At 37.9% G+C, this 19,264-nt stretch overlaps 1 protein-coding gene across 1 annotated transcript in view; it reads right to left on the reverse strand.

Annotated features, from left to right (window-relative positions):
- LOC108939516 (contactin-4-like) overlaps positions 1-19,264 on the reverse strand; it is a 123,957-nt gene that overhangs the window by 11,825 nt on the left and 92,868 nt on the right. Inside the window, exons 12-13 of the mRNA XM_018760910.2 lie at positions 15,739-15,866; positions 3,869-4,044 (exon numbers count right to left, since the gene is read on the reverse strand). Coding sequence (XP_018616426.2) covers positions 3,869-4,044; positions 15,739-15,866 — 304 coding nt within the window. The remainder of the gene's footprint in view (positions 1-3,868; positions 4,045-15,738; positions 15,867-19,264) is intronic.

Consider the following 19,264-nt stretch of genomic DNA (forward strand, 5'->3'; position numbering starts at 1 on the left):
ATCTTCCTTAAATTTAATTCTAATATAAATTACTTGGATTTGCATAGTGATCTAATCAACAGCTATGACTCAGTCTCATATCTGTGAACAAGTGCACATAGTCAGAGTTGGACACAAACACATTAAACTGATTCTACTCATCCTTGAAAGGTAAGGACATGACTACAGTGCAGTGGCACTCGGCTAAAATGAATTGTGCTCATTACAAGTACTATAATACTACAAATACTAAAAAAACTGTTTGATAAAAACCTTGATAACACGGTTTTCATCTAAGTGATAAAGTGGAGAAAACTGATGTTAAAATTATCTGTAAAGGCACATTATCTCATAACCCATTTGCTCCTTTTAGCTTCATGAGAATTAAACGTTCCGTTTAGTTTGTTTAGATGTGTTCATTGCTCATCTCCCTCCAGCTAGCTAGCTCTGCTGAGTACCAGTTTCCGAAAAATTATAGTGACATGCTCAAACCGCATTTCGCATAACTGTTTATGTTTTGAGAAAAAAAGTATTACTGCATTTGTAGCAAATGTTGCCGTAGTGACTGTGGCTACACAAGTTATATCTGCATTGGTTTATTTCTTTAAATCTGGCAGCAATCTACATGATTACAGATATTAATACAATAAAAAAAATTAATTGTTGATATTATAGCACCCTCTACTTGGCCCATAAAGAAGTTTGTGAGAAAATATTCTTCAAGAAAAAACCTATTGGTTTATAATTAAATAGCTCAGCCACGATTGAAATTACTGTCAACATACAAGAAAAACTATCCCTTTTAGATAAGAAAAGTATTGGATTTAAATAAATTGTTTGGTGTTAAGCAGTTTATAGATGCAGTGGAAATGGAAAAATAGGACCGAGCATTAAATGACTTCAATCCCATCAATTGGTGGCAAAGATTCCTTGTTTCTCATGCTTGATGTTTGAATAGTAATGTATTATTATGAGCTGAAAATACAGTTTAAATCCTCTACTGATAGAACAGAAATGTATTAGATTTTCTTATACTGCCATAGCTGAAGCAGCAAGAAATAACAAAATAATGATTTGTAAAGAGAAAGAAATTATGTTAGAGAGAAAACAAGAGAGCAAAAGATGTGTTATACATTAAACATATCCAACCTCAGGCTTGAATTGGACTTAAAATATAGTTAAATTTGTCCAAAGTTTTAAATGAAAAATTTTCTGTACTCCTTCATACCAACCAATACACACAAAGCCCCAGCAGAAGGATCCACTCTTCTTTTGCCTCAACCAGTGCAGACACAACCCCAGTTGCTCAACCAACACACTGCTCTTTCGATCATCTCTTTGATTCTTAGAGAATTAAGATATCATGTAGAGTCAGAGAAGTTTCAATAGTGGTGTGTATCACAGACAAATGGAATAAAACTAACTAGAAGTTGGCTCATATTCTCAAAAAAGCTGTTTTTGTCTAAAACACTGCAACTTCTTATTAGAATGACAGAACGATGATGAAAAAAGGCATAAGTGACAGATCAACTGCAAATATTTTATGGAACCATGAAAGTGGTGAATGTTACAATGAAAAACATAGATTAAAACACTAATCCAATCAAAGTTAGCACTTTTGGACACTGAAATGTAACAGTGGAGGGATGCAGCGAACTTAAAAGGTCCTTTGACTTTCTCAACATGTCAAGCAAGGGTGTGGACTCTTGGTTTTGATTGTTTAAGGCTATTGTGACAAATAATAAAACCTGAAAATATCTCTATCATGATATATACCTCTGATAGAAGCCACCAAACGGATGACCCCTGAAAACAGTAGGGGTCTTTTTTTCCACTGTGACCTTCACCAAATTTGAAGATCCCCAGACTCCACTTTAGGCTTTCAGGAAACATGGACAAAAGGAAAAAAGCAGTCCAGTCCTGTCTACATTCAGAAAAACCTCTCAGGTACATTGTGGAGTGGAGTACACACATTAAGTCTCGGATGATGTACCTTTTCCTGGGGTACACAAACATGGATCACTAGATGGAAAGCATCACTATGACTGTGGAAAAAATAGCATGACCCCAGATGCAAAAGCAGAATACAAAGCATCACACCAGTTACACATCACACTACAGAAGTGAGAGATGTACAGACTGAGGGCTTGCCAGTCAGTTTCAGGCCCTGCAGAAAAAGTATGAGATGCAAATCCTTGTGGGGGGAAGTTGAGTTCTGCTGTTTAATCTAGAGTATTTTCTGCAGTGATGTACACACTTCATAAACCAGGTTAGTGAACTGTTAGGTCTGAGTACATGCAGCTGGATGTTATTGTGGAGCTCATAAAACATCCAAAGGTCTCCCTTGTATTCAGGCTATTATATTATATACAGCAAAGAAACTCTTTGATGACAGGAATGTAAATTTAATTTATAATTAACAAGCTGAAGTGTACCAATTTATCAGTGAGACTTGGATGAACAGGCACACGATGATCTAAAATGCCTACACATGACTTGTTTAGTGTCATAGAAGAGGCACATTATGCAGAGGTGGAGAAGATCTTCAGCTTCCTGAAAGAGGCAGACATTGGAGGAGTGCAGACAGGTAGCTGCACTGAATGCTGACATTCCAGCACGGAAAGCAGCTGTACCCAGAACTACGGGGTGCACATTGTTTTGCTGTTACCCTCCATTGTAGTACTGTTTGCACAGACAAGCTGCTGTAGGCTGAAATTAATGAAGAAATTTGCTGTGATCAGTGTTACTTCAAACATGGGATGGGATTTCCAGAAATGATGTAACTGATAACTTTGCTTCCAGAGAATTCATAAAGGAGAGACCTAAGTCTGAAAATTCTGAAAACTACAGTCATGATAATTCATATTTCAAAAGCCTGTGTTTTTGATCCTAACCCATTAGGCTACTAATCCAGTGGGTTAATTTCTCTAGACCCTCTGGCTGCTGATGGGGACAATCCATGTAAAAAGCCTTAAAAACACAACCAAACCAAATTTTTACAAAATTACCAATATTGATTTGTTAAGACTCTAGTTTTAGCAGCTACATGAGAAAAGGTTATTGTTCTGACTGCAAAGCTGAAACAGTAACACGTTATTTTCAGCAGGAGCTACTATCACTCCAGGAAGGATTTGTGCTTGTGTGTTCACTCATGAGTTCATGTGTACAAAGCCAAATGACTGAATTCTTTTGACAGGGCTGCTAGGGTGACTGCAGAAATTTGAAAGACATACACTGATTTAAAATTACGGAATGAAAAACCTTTTCAATGTGGAATCTGGAATTTCATTAGTCACACAATAGGCTATTTGTAATTAACATGTCAAACTATTAACAGCTACCAGTGGTATGCAAAGAGCTTTTAATTTAAAATCTTTAAACCAATCCAAGTTCTTCACTATGGGATTTACAAGATTACTGGTATTGCTGAGAGGAAAATACAACGTACATACATCTTATGCATTTGTTGGCCTCCTTTTTTGCATACCAATTATACCTCTGCACAGGTGTAATAAAAAAATACCGGACTGTCAGACAGCACATGCCCGAAACACTTGTACACTACTATTAGAGGCCTGTGGATTTACCTCCCTTCTCCGTGTTCACGAGGGAAAACAATAAATTTCTGTCCAGTTTTACTGATAGGTTTTCGTCTGTAACAAGAATCATAAATAAATCGGAAGCTATTTTCAACATGTAAAAAAAAAGTGCCCCCTGTTATTCATTATGCATAACTCTTTTCTGCAGAGCTTGCCACAGTTTTTCAGAACCTGAAAAGTAATGCCATAGAAAATACATGAAGCACATTAAGGTGGTGGGATGGTGCCTTCTCCAAGCCCTAGGCAGGTTTGTTTCCCGAAGGAGATATCACGAGTTAAAGTCTACTTACGCCTCCCACTTTTTCAAAGTAGCTGCCATAGCTTCCGAAGTGGATTGGCTGCTGGTTGAAAAACCAGGTGAACTTCAGGTCCAAGGAGGGATCGTGGGTCACCTGACATGGCAAGACCACACTTTCGCCCACTGTTACATCCAGATTTGACTCCGGCGTCAGCATTATAGTTGGCTCTAAAAAAAGGAAAAATATTATTTACGTTTGTTACATACATGTAAGGCTACCCTTAGGGTAACATTCCATATGTTAACATGCTACGTAAAAAAACACTAGGCTCAACAGTGACATTTCAGACATTGATACCAGGATGGTGGTTTAAACAAAGCAAAAGATGCTTCTCTGTTTGTTGGATGTGTCTGTATGGAGGTCAGGAGAAACATCAGGGGAGAAATAGCTGGGTATGAAGTTACAGCCCTGCCTTCAGTCTGCATTCTTTGGGAGACTGCAGGTGTCACTGTGGACCTGCAAGCAAGCTCTTGGACATCTGCATTCATAGTAGTCCTTCTGGGAAGCAACAGCCGGCAATAACCTCTTTTCTTGTTATGCATTACCTAAAAGTTCAACATCCAAGTATCTGGGTATCATGAAAGGTCAGAGGGCACTGGCTTTACAAGACCCAATTTTATGGAACTACAGGCAATAATACTGAAGTAGTGATGTATTTCAAGCAAACATTTAATTAAGTATGGTCCATAACCTTTCAACAAGAACAGAGTGAGGAGCAGATGCGCTTCTCATGCCCACTTGACAGCTAATTCTCATTTATTTTCTCCCAGTTAAGACATGATCTTAGAAAGTGCTAGTGTCTCTCTGGCATAGTGACAGATGGAGGTAAGGACTTAAATATGGCCTGTCCTCTGATGACAGTAGGATAGATGGAAATGCATATTAGACATGTATTAAATGCTTAGCACACACATATCATCCAATAGAGTGAAAACGAAACCCTCCAAACGTTTTTCTTTCATAAAAAAAGAAAAATTTACAGATGTCACAGATGGTTCTTCAACAAGGGAATTTCAAGCAGATAAAAGTATCAATGTCATAGGAACATTAACCAGCTTATCAAAGTTAGCTTTCTTCAGGGAGGTTTTCCAGGAGAGGACACTTATTAAGATACTCTGAGATACTGTAGTTACGTAGAACGGAGCTTATCAGTCCCAGCAGTGAAGCTTCTGTATGCCTCAAAGAATTCAGATCACCGAGACCATTGATAGCTACTCACTTAACAATAGCTGTAAGTAATTGCAAAGTAAGTACTCCTTACTGCAACTGTGCAGACAATCTATGCACTCTGAGGATGTGGAAACCTTGTATGAAGACAAAAGTGATCTGTCTAAGAAGAAAGATTGAAAGGAGCCTTTTAGAGTGAAGAGAGTGAGGTCATTGGTTAAAGTTTGTTATTAATGTCTACTTGGGTAAGAATAAGCATTTGAAGGAAACAAAGAGGATGGGGTTCAGAGCCCTAGGGCTCTTAAAGTCCTCAGCAGTGGAGCTCCTTTAACACATTGCCAGGATGATTTATTGTCCAAAGATGTCCCTGTACACTATTGTTTCAATGATTTGGATGAGAAATATGAGAAGGAAACCCTGGATAGTTTTATGTGTCCTGCTGGATTGTCACAGAATGCAGCATGGATGCAAGGACACCTCTGGACCAAACCGAAATTGCTGAAACAATACATAGAGCAGCATGTCTCATTTCTCCGAACATGCTTCTGGTTGTTGCTTAATGGTAGACCTTTCACTTTATGAAGACTCTTATTGTAGAGTATTTGTAGAGTGTTGGGTAAACACTCTACAAATAGGAATTATAAAAAAAAAGTTTATAAATACAGTATTTTGAAGTCTGCAGGTAAACACATACATATGATGCAATCTTTTCAGTGTTCACTGTAGCAGCTCTTTGAAATCTGAGACAACTTAGTCCAAGACACAGCATCTTGTCTTCAGCAGACAGTAAGAAGCTTGAAACTGAACAGATGCAGAATCCATTTGACAGAAGTTTCATCTTTTATTGCTCTCAAAACTGTGACTGAGTGACAATTCATTCAAGCCAAGGTGCAGGTGTATAAGCAGGTGTTCTGTGGCATAGAGAGCAATTTCAAATTGGCCTCATTCCTGCCTTTAGTCAGCAACAAGCAGTGAGACCATCTGAACAACCTGTACCATCTGAAAGTAAAACCATTCCATATCCTTTATCATATCTTTAGTAAAAGCCTTATTTTCTTCAATGGAGAAATAATAATTTAAAAAAGACAATGGCCCTGTCAGTCAGATGTGAGAGAAGAAGAAAAGAACAAAAAGCATATCTCGTAAATAAAGTTGAAAGCATTATGTTGACAATGGTAAGATAATGAATACATCACATGACAAACAATCTTAAGTCATGAAATTTTGACACTGTAATTAAATGTGTGTGCTTCCGCCGCAAACTCTATTTTTAAAGATGCTTCCTCTCCTGTTGAGTTTAAAGCATACACAAAAGACAAATGGATGACAACCCCGCAGGGACATAATCACACACAACAGCATCTGGAAACAGAGACAAATGAAAAATGAATACCTGAAATTGTACAGGCACCCAGATATTTTAATAACATGCAGAAGAGGGATAAAAGCCAGATACAATGAATTAACATTTCACATTTAAATTTACATCTATTCATTTAGCAGATCCTCAAAAGTGACATACAACTCAGCAAAAACAAAAAGTGTATTTGACCAGCAGATGGAGAGAAATAGATGTGCAGATGCGGTTCTCAAAATACAGTCAAATTGTCAGATGTCACCATTTAAACATTACATGAGGAGCTGCCTATAAAACTGGTAGGGAGTATTACATTTTTAAACAGTTAATAACTAACAATAACATTAAATGAGTTGCATCATATATGTAGAATTGACAGGAAGTACAAATGTTTTTATGATAAATGATATAATGTAAATTCATGTAGCAGATAGGAGTTCCAGAGAGAAGCAAGTCTGAGGTACTGTGTTTTAAAGCTGATTAACAAACAAACATTAATATGTTAGTGTTTCAAAGGCTATGTCAACTCAATTCAGTAATCTGAACTCAAACCAAGGCACACAAATGAGGACTGACCAGCACTTGGCTGAAAGGAATGGACTAGACTGAAATTTAATGCCATCTATAAAGGTTAAAGTCTAAATTTATTGTAAGGTGATTTAATTTCAGGATATGTATTGTTTAATAAAAGGAGACATAATGACACAACAGGCAATGATGGTGCCTCACAGCTCCTGGACTGATTGGTGGGCATGGGTTTCGAATCAAGTTCTAATATGCAGCAAATAACAGACTGTAAAATCACATCTGTTCACTCCTTTGTCTAGGATACCATGCAAGCTGTTGCTGTGAGTTGGCTTTGACTTGATGGCACATCATCATTTTTTGAACAACCCTGTTTCAGCATTTAATGATTATCAAATTGTACCTATATAAAACACAAAATGTAGATATTTTACCCTGGAGTGAAGGGCTCTGAGTGACTTCTTTTTAGTGTATGTTGGCATCTTCTTGGTGCAGCTCTCCATCAAGGCATACTAGAACTGTAAAGCTCTGAACAACGCCACGTGTCTAAGCTTCCCTCTCACCCAGCATCTCACGGGACATGGTGGGGGATGGGTGATTCTGCAGCAAGCTCTAGACCCTGGAACAATTTGCCACAAGAGCTGCTGATTGTTCTTAGGGCACAAAGGATTAGCAGAAGTGCACTTATCTCCAGCACCCTTGGGTTTCATTGTGTCTAACTGAGATCAACTCAATTAGAAGTACGCACCAAAACCAGATACAATGAACAGAAGTGCTGGACCTTGAGGTTTTGCAGGCCCTAGCCTTTGGTCAGCCAGCTATTTCACCTGCACCATTGGCACACATTAATCTTCTGTCCAGCAGCTCTGAAAACTTGCAGTGCTGGTGTAGGGTTGTGGGGATGAAGAGAACAAGCACGGGCAGCTTTGTGGACTGACGCAGTGTGCTGTTGTGATAACCTCTGCTGGCCTGCAATCTGTCTCAAAGCATGTTCACACTTCGCTTGCAATCCTCTTACAAGGAGGTCTAACTGTGAGTCAGTAATTGCGAAGTGTCCAGTCAGGCTATTTTTAATGACCTCAACTTCAGCATCCTCAGTGCTGAACTTCAATTAAGTTTAAACACGACCATCACAGTATGGCCTGAACATTTACTGAACGTACAATTTCACCATTTTCAGCACATTAACGGGAAGAGGGTTTTAACTCTTTAACTTCTTAAATGTCATAATCTGTTGCGTAAGTAAATAACCTTTTCACACAAATATTAACTGCCAGCATCAGCTCTGACTGAGATATTTCAAGACAGTCACTTGAAAAAATGATGATTAACATTTAACTTTTCTTAAACAATCTGACCAATTCATAATAAAACCTATGAACCAAATTCTTGTATTGGTAATTTTAAAACAGACTAGTTTGCATTAGATAGAACACTCTAAAGGTATGCTAATGGTTAATATATTAAGAATTCAAAGACTATTATTTAGTGTTATCCCAATTCAAATCATCCTAGTACAAAACTCCAAAAAGCTCCAAAGTGAAGTGTCATTCCCATACCCTCATGCCGAAAGCCCATATCTGCCCCAGATCAGAGCAGCAGAGTATAAAGAAGCCGCTCTTGCACATCTTGTTGCGGAACCTCATCAGGAAAAACCACTTCTCCTGTGCTTCAAAAAGTACCTTCACCTACCTCCCCCTCCTTCCCAGACCCTCTCCATCCTTTGTCCCTCATTCCGTGTTCCCAACGTCCATGGCTCCACACCCCGGCTTTGTTTCTTTGACCTTGACTCCAGTCTTGTCCCTAGAACAACGTTTGCTCCTCAGTCGACCCATGCCTATCCCCGACAACGACTCTTGCTTGCTCCTTGTTATCCTGTCAAGTTTCCGAATTCAAAGTCAAGTATTTTAAAACAGGGGAGTGCAGTGGCGCAGTGGGTTGGACCTCAGTCCTGCTCTCCGGTGGGTCTGGGGTTCGAGTCCCGTTTGGGGTGCCTTGCGACGGACTGGCGTCCTGTCCTGGGTGTGTCCCTTCCCCCTCCGGCCTTACGCCCTGTGTTACCAGGTAGGCTCCAGTTCCCCGCGACCCTGTATGGGACAAGCGGTTCTGAAAGTGTGTGTGTGTGTGTGTGTATATATATATATATATTTTAAAACATCCTTAAATGTTCAACTGGCTGCACATTATGCAGATTTTTCCTTAATAAGCCATACCCAGGTGTGGCTGGCAGTGTGGTGAATGGGCATGGCCAGGCTCCAGCATACTGTGGTACTGTAAGTTATTTTACTTCATCACTTGGTTAAGCACCTCTCTCAGCAGTATAACACCAGGTCCGTCCTACTTTACATACATTTACTCATTTAGCCGACACTTTTCTGCAAAGCGACTTACAGTGTTAAGAGACTTTCAACTATTTATCCATTTACACAGCTGGGTAATTCTAATGCATCAATTTTAGGGTAAATACCTTGCTCAAGGGTACTACAAGTACAGCTTGAGGTGAAGCTCAAACCTATTATGCTTGGGTCCAAAGGCAGTAGCTTGAACCACTACGCAACCAGCTGTCCTTGACATTTTAACTGATAACACTGAGACTTGTTAACCAGTGTCAGTAACCATCATGCTGACTGCTGACTTATTTCATTACTGAAATGCATTTTTAAATCCATGTACTCCAAAATTGAACAAAAAAAAGAATTATCAACTTTACATTCTTCTGTTTATTCTTTGCAAAGAGGAAATCAGAATACCCATTAACTGTGAAGTTGAGGGATCAAGTAGGGTTACTTCATTGCCAAAACTGTAAACATAAACGAAGACTCGGTCATTTAATTTGTACAATTTCTCCATCCTTTTTGGTGATTTATTTGCAGCTGCTTTATTGCAGTTTCATTTCCATTAAAAACAGTTATCTCTCAAACTTGTTTAAACTGATACATTTCTCAGTTTTGCAAATAAATAGTAATTCATTTTGGAAATTAAGTTATTAGGTAGAATCGCTGACTCTTCTGTAGCACACTGTCAAAGGAAATGTTGGTACTGTTTTACAAATGTCATTCCTTTCAGCTCATTCATAATCTATAACAATTCATGTTCTACCATTTGCCAGAGAGGAACAAAGCATGCCTGGATGTTCTTTGATGCTGATCTGTTAAAAAAGCAAAAAATTCTAGAACCAGTACAAGTTTACTGTGTGATGATTCTCTCGGTGCTTATTAGAGAGGACCAATAACAGTGCGTTATAGGAACCTACCTTAAAAACTGCTGCCTTCCATTTACACTTGAAGCTGTTTTATTACAAGAATATACAGATTGTAGACATAAAAAACGTGAGGCAGTGTTGAAAAGCTATAAGACAGTAATGGCTTCTATTGATAGCTGTTTAAGAAAAGAACAGTACTAGTACTATTGATTCTACCTATTAAAAAGTGTGATGGATTCTTTTACATGCAATTATATAATGATTAGGCAAATGACTCAGAAGATGCAACCTTCGTTGGTGGTGCAGTATTGTTAAGAAGACTAGATTGCGCTGGACAAATTAGACAAATTAAAGTCATCTGTTGCACAACAGAGTTATGTCAAAATTAACCAGTGTTGAGAATCTTGTGACTCACTGCTGTTCTTCATGTATTCCAACTCATGGGGTAAATGGGTTCAGTCTGCACATTACACAGGCACAGCTGCAAAATACTGCCTACTCAAGTATAAGCGCCACTCTTACAGTGAAGACAGAATGTCTGTAGTGTAATGGTTCAGGGAAATATATTCCAGTATCTTTTACAGCATAGCCATTGATTGAGTTGATCACCAGCTGAACTGCAGTCCTCTGACAAATTAACATTTCTTCTTTTTATTCTAAAACACAGTATATATTATGTAGCTTAACACTGAAAAATTTTTACCACATTGTATTATCCCCTGAAGAATTGACACCATTCTGAGTCCTCGAAGTCTGCTAAGAATATTGGTCTTTGTTAAACCTGAGTTCTGGTGACTCAATTTTGATGGTGCTACAAACCATCTAATAAATTGTATAAATTGCTAAGGGACCGATAAACTTTCACTGAAAATAATTTATGATGTTTTGTTTTAATATTGCACGTACAAAAGAAATGCCTACATCTGTTCTGTTTTTACGTATTCTGTGTTTAGGTATGACCATGACACATAATTTATGGATATGGTATGATCTACAATAGGAAGAAATTGAGGTATAGGGAGGCCATGAGTACACATAAAAAGATATAAGATGCGCAAAGCATGTTGTAGAAGCTTTGAAGTTTAAGGCTAACAGTTGAACAGACCTTATACATTTTATACAGTTCATTTATGTGTGTTGTTTCCTTTTTTTGGACCTGTAAATATTGTAAATCACCCTACCTCCTATACAAGAAAATGAAATCCTTTCACTTGCCCTACACTTCTGTGTCTATGACTCTGATATTCAAGAAATTTGTGCACCCAACCAAGGAATGTGGTATGACAGAGAGTAGCATGTCATGAACTACCTAGATCAAGAACTTGATATACTGGAACTCTGTTCACCAGAGTTCTGCCCACAAGACTTTATGTTTTAGCACTTGTTCTCACCTATTTCATGTTCTCTGCTGAAATATTCTTACCATCCTTGTCATCTGTTCTTCTGCTGTTGAGCACATGTTTTCCATGATCAGCTTGTGCCTCTCTTCTCCTGGTCCTTGTCTATCCTCATAATGGAATATTACCCAAAGCAACCCTTCCAAAGGCCACTGTGCCCATTACCACACTGTACTGAAGTTGGGACTCTGCCTAACCCAATTCCAACCAAACCATCCAAACCATTGTTTATTTACTTTCTGTCCTCACCTTGATGCTTGCTGCAATCATCCCAAAGTCACTTGAGTCTCTGTATTGCAGAACTTACCTTACCCGTGTCACCCTAATCTCATCTAGGTTCCTGAAGAATTACTTAATGGCAAAGCTGCTCAAGCTCTGAAGTATGTCAAGCCATGTATAGAGGTAACAACTCATCTTTCTCACAAATGCAAAAAAAAAAATGATAGTGAGACTTCATTAATTACAACGGGACAGAAAGTTCAAAATAGAATAGTGTACAGACATGCCACTGTTTTAAACGTACCTGAAAATCCCAACTTAACTGTTGTTGCTAGCCAACCCTCCAGCTCCTGTTAAATTGCCTCAATAGCTACCGTATTCCTCAAGCTACTCTCAAACAACTTACCAAAAGTCTTCATTAGCTTTTCCAAAATAGATGGAGTTAGTGTGTTTACTTTGCTAAAGCAAAATTTATCAGTATGCTTTCCATTCATCAGGAGTGGTAATATGTACTTGAACCTCATCCTATCCCATGTGATTGTCCTCTCCGGCCCTTGCAAAAATGACCTGCATCCTGGGACAGACAACATTGTCACTGCTATGTCATTCATGAAGGTTATGATAGGTAACTGTCAGACAGTTGACTCTGCTGCCTTCATGACTACAACAAATAGCATCAGAGAGATACTAGAGACTATAATACCCCTTTCTCCTATGCCTTGTGGATGTTACTCCTTCAGATGTGACCCTCATACTGAAATTAATATATTTATCCAGAATGATCATGTTCGAGGCATGTTTCTGAAGACTAGCATATATGGTATTGAGCTATAGGCATTTTTGGGAATTCTGCCAAGGATCTGATGCCTGGATGGCAATTTTAACTGCACATTAGATAATACAGATTAACCATCTTCATCTTTTATGTCATTTAAAATCCTCCGCTACTTTTAAGAATAAGAATTCAGATTTGGTTTGGTTAGTATCTGTAGAGACGGTCAATATTTGAACAGAAACGCCCCCTGACAATAATGATTACTCATTTTATTCTAACCCTCACTAATCTTATTCCACACTAGACTATATCTTCACCCCTAACAGCTTTTATTTATACAGTCAGCATTCCATGGTAGCCTGGTGATTCTTCAGTACTTGCAGTATATATCAAACTTTATCATACACAGTTCTGCACTTGACCTCATCTGAAAAACACCCGTTTTTGACAAACTTTGATCCAAAGTGACTTATGATGATTATTGACTAGTACTTAGCAGAAACCTTTAAGCAAGGTAACTTAGCACTAGATACAACCCTTTCTAACTTAGAACTGCTGAACCTCTCTCAACATTCAAGAAGGGTCTCAAAACACCTCTGTTTTGGACTCACTTCACCCCAGTCTCCTACATACTCAAAAAGCAATGTGTTATGTTAATCGTTTTTAAAAAAACAAACAAATAAATAATCGTTTATATTCTGGTAAAGTTTTATGCAGCTACTTGTGTGATGAACATTGGTGCATATGGTGAAAGAAACAAACAAACTGTACTTAAGAATCACATGTCTGCAGTTATGTCTCTTTCTCCTAAGGTAATGCACAAATTGTATTTTCCATGAGATGTACGTTGCTTTGGAAAAAAGTGTCTGCTAAATACACACACACACACACACATTTTCAGAACCGCTCGTCCCTTACGGGGTCACGGGGAACCGGAGCCTACCCGGCAACACAGGGCGTAAGGCCGGAGGGGGAAGGGGACGCACCCAGGACGGGACGCCAGTCCGTCACAAGGCACCCCAAGCGGGACTCGAACCCCAGACCCACCGGAGAGCAGGACTGCGGTCCAACCCACTGCACCACCGCACCCCCGTCTGCTAAATAAATAAATGTAAACGTAAAAAAAAAAGAAAACTTTATTCAACTGTACTCAAGAATCACATATACATCTAGATCTCTGTCTCTTGTTGTCATGCGCTCTTGTATTGTTTTCTTGCAGTGTACATAGTTTTGGAGAAAAGTTTCTGCTGAATGGATAAATGCAAATATAAATATACAGAAAACTTCCACAGTTCTACAGTTGAGCAATGTAACAATCTCACACGCGCATAAACACATACACAAACATACATACACACTATGAGCCATCCACAGTCACCAGTTCACCTGAAATCCATGTTTTTGGCCTGTGGGAGAAAACTGGAGCACCTCGGCGAAAACAACACTCACCAGTGCAAGCATATGATGCATAATTGCTACAAAAGACCCGAGTAAGCACAGGTAAAGAGCCATACAGTAGAAAAAAATTAATGAAGGGGAAACTTCTTGTTAAGATAAAATCGCTGCTTTTAATGCTTGTTGAAGTAATTATGCCTATGTTGATAGGATTTTTTGATAATTTAGCATAAATGCATATTAATTTTGGGGCTTAGCAACATATACAAATTTTTACCATTGAAATTAATGGTAAATATGTATTTAACTAATGTGAATTCACTTTATGAAGGGTTTTTCAGGAATGCATTATCTTTGTAAGGTGGGGGCAAGACTGCATTATCTGGCTACTGCCTAGCTTCAAATTATTCTGTGAAGTTTTCTGCAACTTGTATAGAATGCTGCAGCAAGTGTTATGGGTAGAACTAATAGATTTGAATTTATGAGTTCTGTGCTCACTTCCGTACATTGGCTCTCTTAAATGTAAACCTGAATATAAATAAATATACTTTCAAAGCCCTTAAAATATGTGCAGCATCATACATTTTTTTATTTTGTTATGATAAACGTGTAAGTGTTTGTTTAATCATTTTTATAAGAAACTGTTGAATAATACGATTGACCTTAATGGAGCTACTCATGTGATGTATACTGGTTCAAATGGCAGAATGTGACAAATTGAGTGTTCTCTAGAATCACGTGTCTGCATCTAAATCTCTCCTTGTGCTGATATAATGCACTCTGTACTGCTGTCTGAGATATACATCGCTTTGGAGAAAAACATCTCCTAAATGAATGAATGTAAATGTACTGTAAATGTTATATTTTTCCCCCACCCTTTCCTCCTCTTGTTTAGTTCACAGGACAAGACATTTAGTTATGTTGTTGTACCAAGAATCGCAATGCCTACATAAGGCAGCTAAACCTTCTTAGGCAAGGCTTCTGTTCTATGGGATAACCTGCCAGCTTAAGTATGAGAACAAAACAACTTCTATCTGTAAGTTTAGAATAAAGACTAATCTATTTAAGCTTTTCTTTAGCTGAAAGTGCTTAAAAATGCAGAATCCAGACAACACAGCTTTTGATCCAAGGAGTCTGCGCTGCCATACTAAAATTACACGTAACTCTGGAATGATGCCTTGTATTCTGTGCTACTGACCACTGACTTCAACAGCAAACACAGCCAGTCATGATACTCTGTAAATCTCACAGATTATTATTGTCATTTATTATTATCTGTATAGTGCATGCACTGAACAGACTAATTAGTGATTAGACAGTATTTCCAGCAGTGTCTCACCATCACATTTCTCCCTCATATTTTGGACTAAAGCTCTTTGCAGCAACTTTCCAGCAAAATGCACTGTATGAAATAAATATGATTGATTGACTGACATAATGTTCCAAATGAGATACCTATGTATTCTACTTAATGTAATAATATGAAAATGTTTCATATTTACATATATGCTGTACTGAATAAAGGTAAGAAATTAAATTTGAAGACATTTCCCTGGAACAGAAAGTGTTTGGAAGACTACTTCTGGAAATTCAGCTTTTTCCTGATTTAAAATCACAATTTATAATGCCTATGAGCAAATTTTTGAACTAAAACCATAGTGTTGCTACAATCTTCTTTTGGGGAAAATACCTTAAAAACAAGTGAACAAAATCTGTGGGAACATTTACTGGAAAAACAAGTAATTTGTGCTTAGGGTACTATGAGTATAAACTAGCTTCTCATGGTATGACAAGTATGGTAGACTAGTGTTTTACAACCATTACCTTTCACTGCCAGGTTCCCAGCACTGCTTGCCATTCCAAACTGGTTTCTGGCTGCACAGGTGTAGAGGCCTGCATCTGACTTGGTCACATTAGAAATCCAAAGACTTCCACTGTCCAGCACAGACACTCTGAAAATCAAACAAAGAGGTGAAGATTTCCAAGAGAACCTTTAGTCCAAGAAGTTGCAGTGCAGCCTGCAGTCCAAGAAGGGTTTCATCAAGGATGTTTTCTGCTCAGCTCCTTTTAAGAATTACATTTTATAGAAATTACTTTTTTACAAAAGCCCATCCATATGTGAAAAAATGTTAAAAAGAGGTTAGAAACATAGCACATTTGTAGCTCGTACCATCTATAAGTCTCTAAGATTTAGATTGCTTTGAAGAAAAGAGTTTGCTAAATGAAGAAATGTAAATGTACTAGTATGGTAAGAGCATGAACTGAATGGGAAAATCCAGTGAGTGATGGCAGGGCAAAAAACTATGAAACATTTGGTACTGAATAGTATTTTTGGAACCAAAGAGCAAAAAGTACAGAGAGCACTTACAGATTAGAGCTGGAACTCTGCAATACTCAAACCATTTAAAAGGTCAGTAATGTTATCAGTTTTGTATGAAAAATTAAATTCAGTCTATGTTAGACTCTGTATGCACAACAAAAACATATTTTTTCCTTGGCATGAATTTCACTGAACAAAGAGTGTTTTTGCACTGTCCTTTTAAATTTGGTCTAGAATGCAGATCATAAAAATTCAAAAAAAAAAACCAAAAACTAATTTTGCAAAAGAAATCAACTCCTCAGGGATCAGACTAAGAGTGTAATTCTGTCCAAAATATGAATTGCCAAAGAGGAGTCAGTAGCTCTTGGCTTCTGCCTCTCTTTGCATAGCAGTTGTGCCATTTTTTTTTTTTAATTTGCTTGCGATGGAGTTTGGTTGGCTTAACTAGCTTGGAGCTTGCAGATGGGTATGACAGGCCAGGCTCTTTGACATATACAATAAACAAAGGATTTATGAGAACAGCATGAAAAAGGGTTGGTCCACATTTACAGCGTTTACGATGAAAAGCTATAATCTGCCATTTATAAAAACTATTAAAATTGCAGAAAACTGAAGTTTCCTATTTATGTTTACATTTACGTGTCAATTAAGAATGCCAAATAAAATTGACTTACTGTTACTTGACTGTAAAAATTACAGCCTTTAACACTGCAGCCAATGAGGGCCCAGATTTTATAGGTCTCTGGCTGAAGCAGTTAACCGAATTGGTGTATGGAGGCTTTACTCCCTAAAACACACCTGAACAGCTTTGATTCATATACATCTGATGATAAAAATCCCAATCACACATGTGCCCTTAGGGCATGAGCAAGCGAGGCTGGAATAAAACAGCAGATCACAATAACACATTGTGGTCATGTAATTAATCAGAAAAGAAAGACGTAGGAAGTCATTGCAGACAACGGACAGTGAACAGGAGCTATTATGCAGTAAACCATGATGGGGGTTAATCATCTGAAGTGCTGTTTTGATTCTGCAAGCTGTAAATATCAATTCTGGGGGATTACTGGAAGTTACATATGGAATACAGAATTCCATTCAAAATTCTGAACTTTCTCCAGTGCATTTCTTGAACCTCCATCAAACCTACATCAGAGACAGGAATCTCATTTAGTCGTTAAGACAAGATTTTATAAACATATGTCTAGATATACTGGAACAGAACTTTTTACAGTTGTATTAACAAACTTGTTGAAAACATGGCCCCGGGTCTCTGTCAACCCCAGTCAATTATCATCTTGAACAATTAACTGTTGTACATTAAATTGAACAGAAGAAACTTAAGGGTTTTGCAATTTATGTTTGAGCTTAATAAAATGGAGAATATTTCTTGTTTGTAAAATTGAGAAGAATGCAGCTTCCAAATTCCAGCTGTGCTATGTTATTAATGATGGTATAGTCATCTTCAAAATAATGATACTCTTAAGATGAACATAAAGGCTGAAACAAACAATATCATAATGTAGGTATACTGTCTGTTTTCAACACGTGCACTATATACAGTAGTACAGCAGGGTTCATTTCTTGCCACAGGCTGTCCCAAAAGACCCTAAATAATTTTATTAATATTTCACAATTAGTGACGCCCAAGTTTTTTGCCCTTCAGGCATCCTCTCCTGGCAACAATACCTGTTATAACAATTTTTAATAAGGTTGGAGAGCACATCAGAAGAAACCGGTGCCTATTGCTCCATGTGCAACTTCTCTAGATCTTTGGGGTCTTTGCTGAGGGCCATCTGAGACCCCAGGCTTTCAGTCAGGTTTAAATATGGAAAATTCTTTGTTGGTTTAAGGGCTATATTTATTTTTATGTCAAAGGGTCCATCTTTGGCCTTGCGGTAAAAAGAAATTTAACCTAAACATTCTAATATTTATTTTCAGGTAATATTCTAAAACTCACCTATTTTTTGGTGTTCAAGTGGACTCAATAATTCTCTCTTCTACCACCCAAAAAAACTTTGGCATGGATATGAACTTAGTAAATTTTGTTCATTTTACATATACAGGCATTTTTGTTCATCTTTATCAATTTAGCAATTTTTATTTGAATGTCTGTATATAAATGTAACACCGCATTACCTTTGCATTCCAACATAGCAGGGCTTAACAGCACACCATACCAGAGAAGATATGACTAGCTAACCAGCACTAGTAACAAGACTGAATAATTAAAGGTTTCCCTAAAAGGAAAATCAGTTCTTGTAAACTATGAGCTCATTAGCAGGGGTGGGCTTAAAAACCAATGCATTTACAGGGAAGGATCAATTTACAACTAAACACCACATTTTTAAATTAATTCTACACAGAGAAAGATGCACAGATGACTGCATGTCCAGGCAGCCTTTGCTTCAACTTGTGAAGCGTGCATCACAGATAATTGCCACGGCGTCTTCCTGGGTAGTAGCCTCCCTTATTATCTCCTCTCACTCTGGACGGGAGGGAGCAGCACTCTGGCTCAAATGAAGCTTGCTGAAGAACTCCTCTCTGCATATTAGATGTTCCACTCTATTATAATTTTATGCTGCAGTCGGAGCTCAGACAGCCAGCCGCCCTATCAAAGACCAAACGCATCAAAGGCAGTTTACTCAAAGCACAGGAGGCTGCCGATGGGATTCGCATGCATTTGAATACTTTGGTAATGCACATGGAGCACACTGAAAATGGGAAAATATTAGAAAAGTCGCTTACTTTTTAACGGTTAATATTTAAAATTTTCCCAAAATAACTTCCCAACATTTCCAGGATATGTAGAAGTACACAAACTACAAGAAAAAGTCCTTCACATGTTACATTACAGAGGTATCAATAACAAAAAAAAAAAAAAAAAACAAAAATCCACAAGTCAATGATTTCACCGGATTATAATTACTACTATAATCAGAAGAGACTCTCTAGATTAAACTGCACTGTAAAGGCTGCTGCAGGACTCCTGAACTGAATCCTCATTAGAGAAATCAAGAAGATACACTG

Source organism: Scleropages formosus, chromosome 2 (assembly GCF_900964775.1).
Source record: "Scleropages formosus chromosome 2, fSclFor1.1, whole genome shotgun sequence".
Lineage (NCBI taxonomy): Eukaryota > Metazoa > Chordata > Actinopteri > Osteoglossiformes > Osteoglossidae > Scleropages > Scleropages formosus.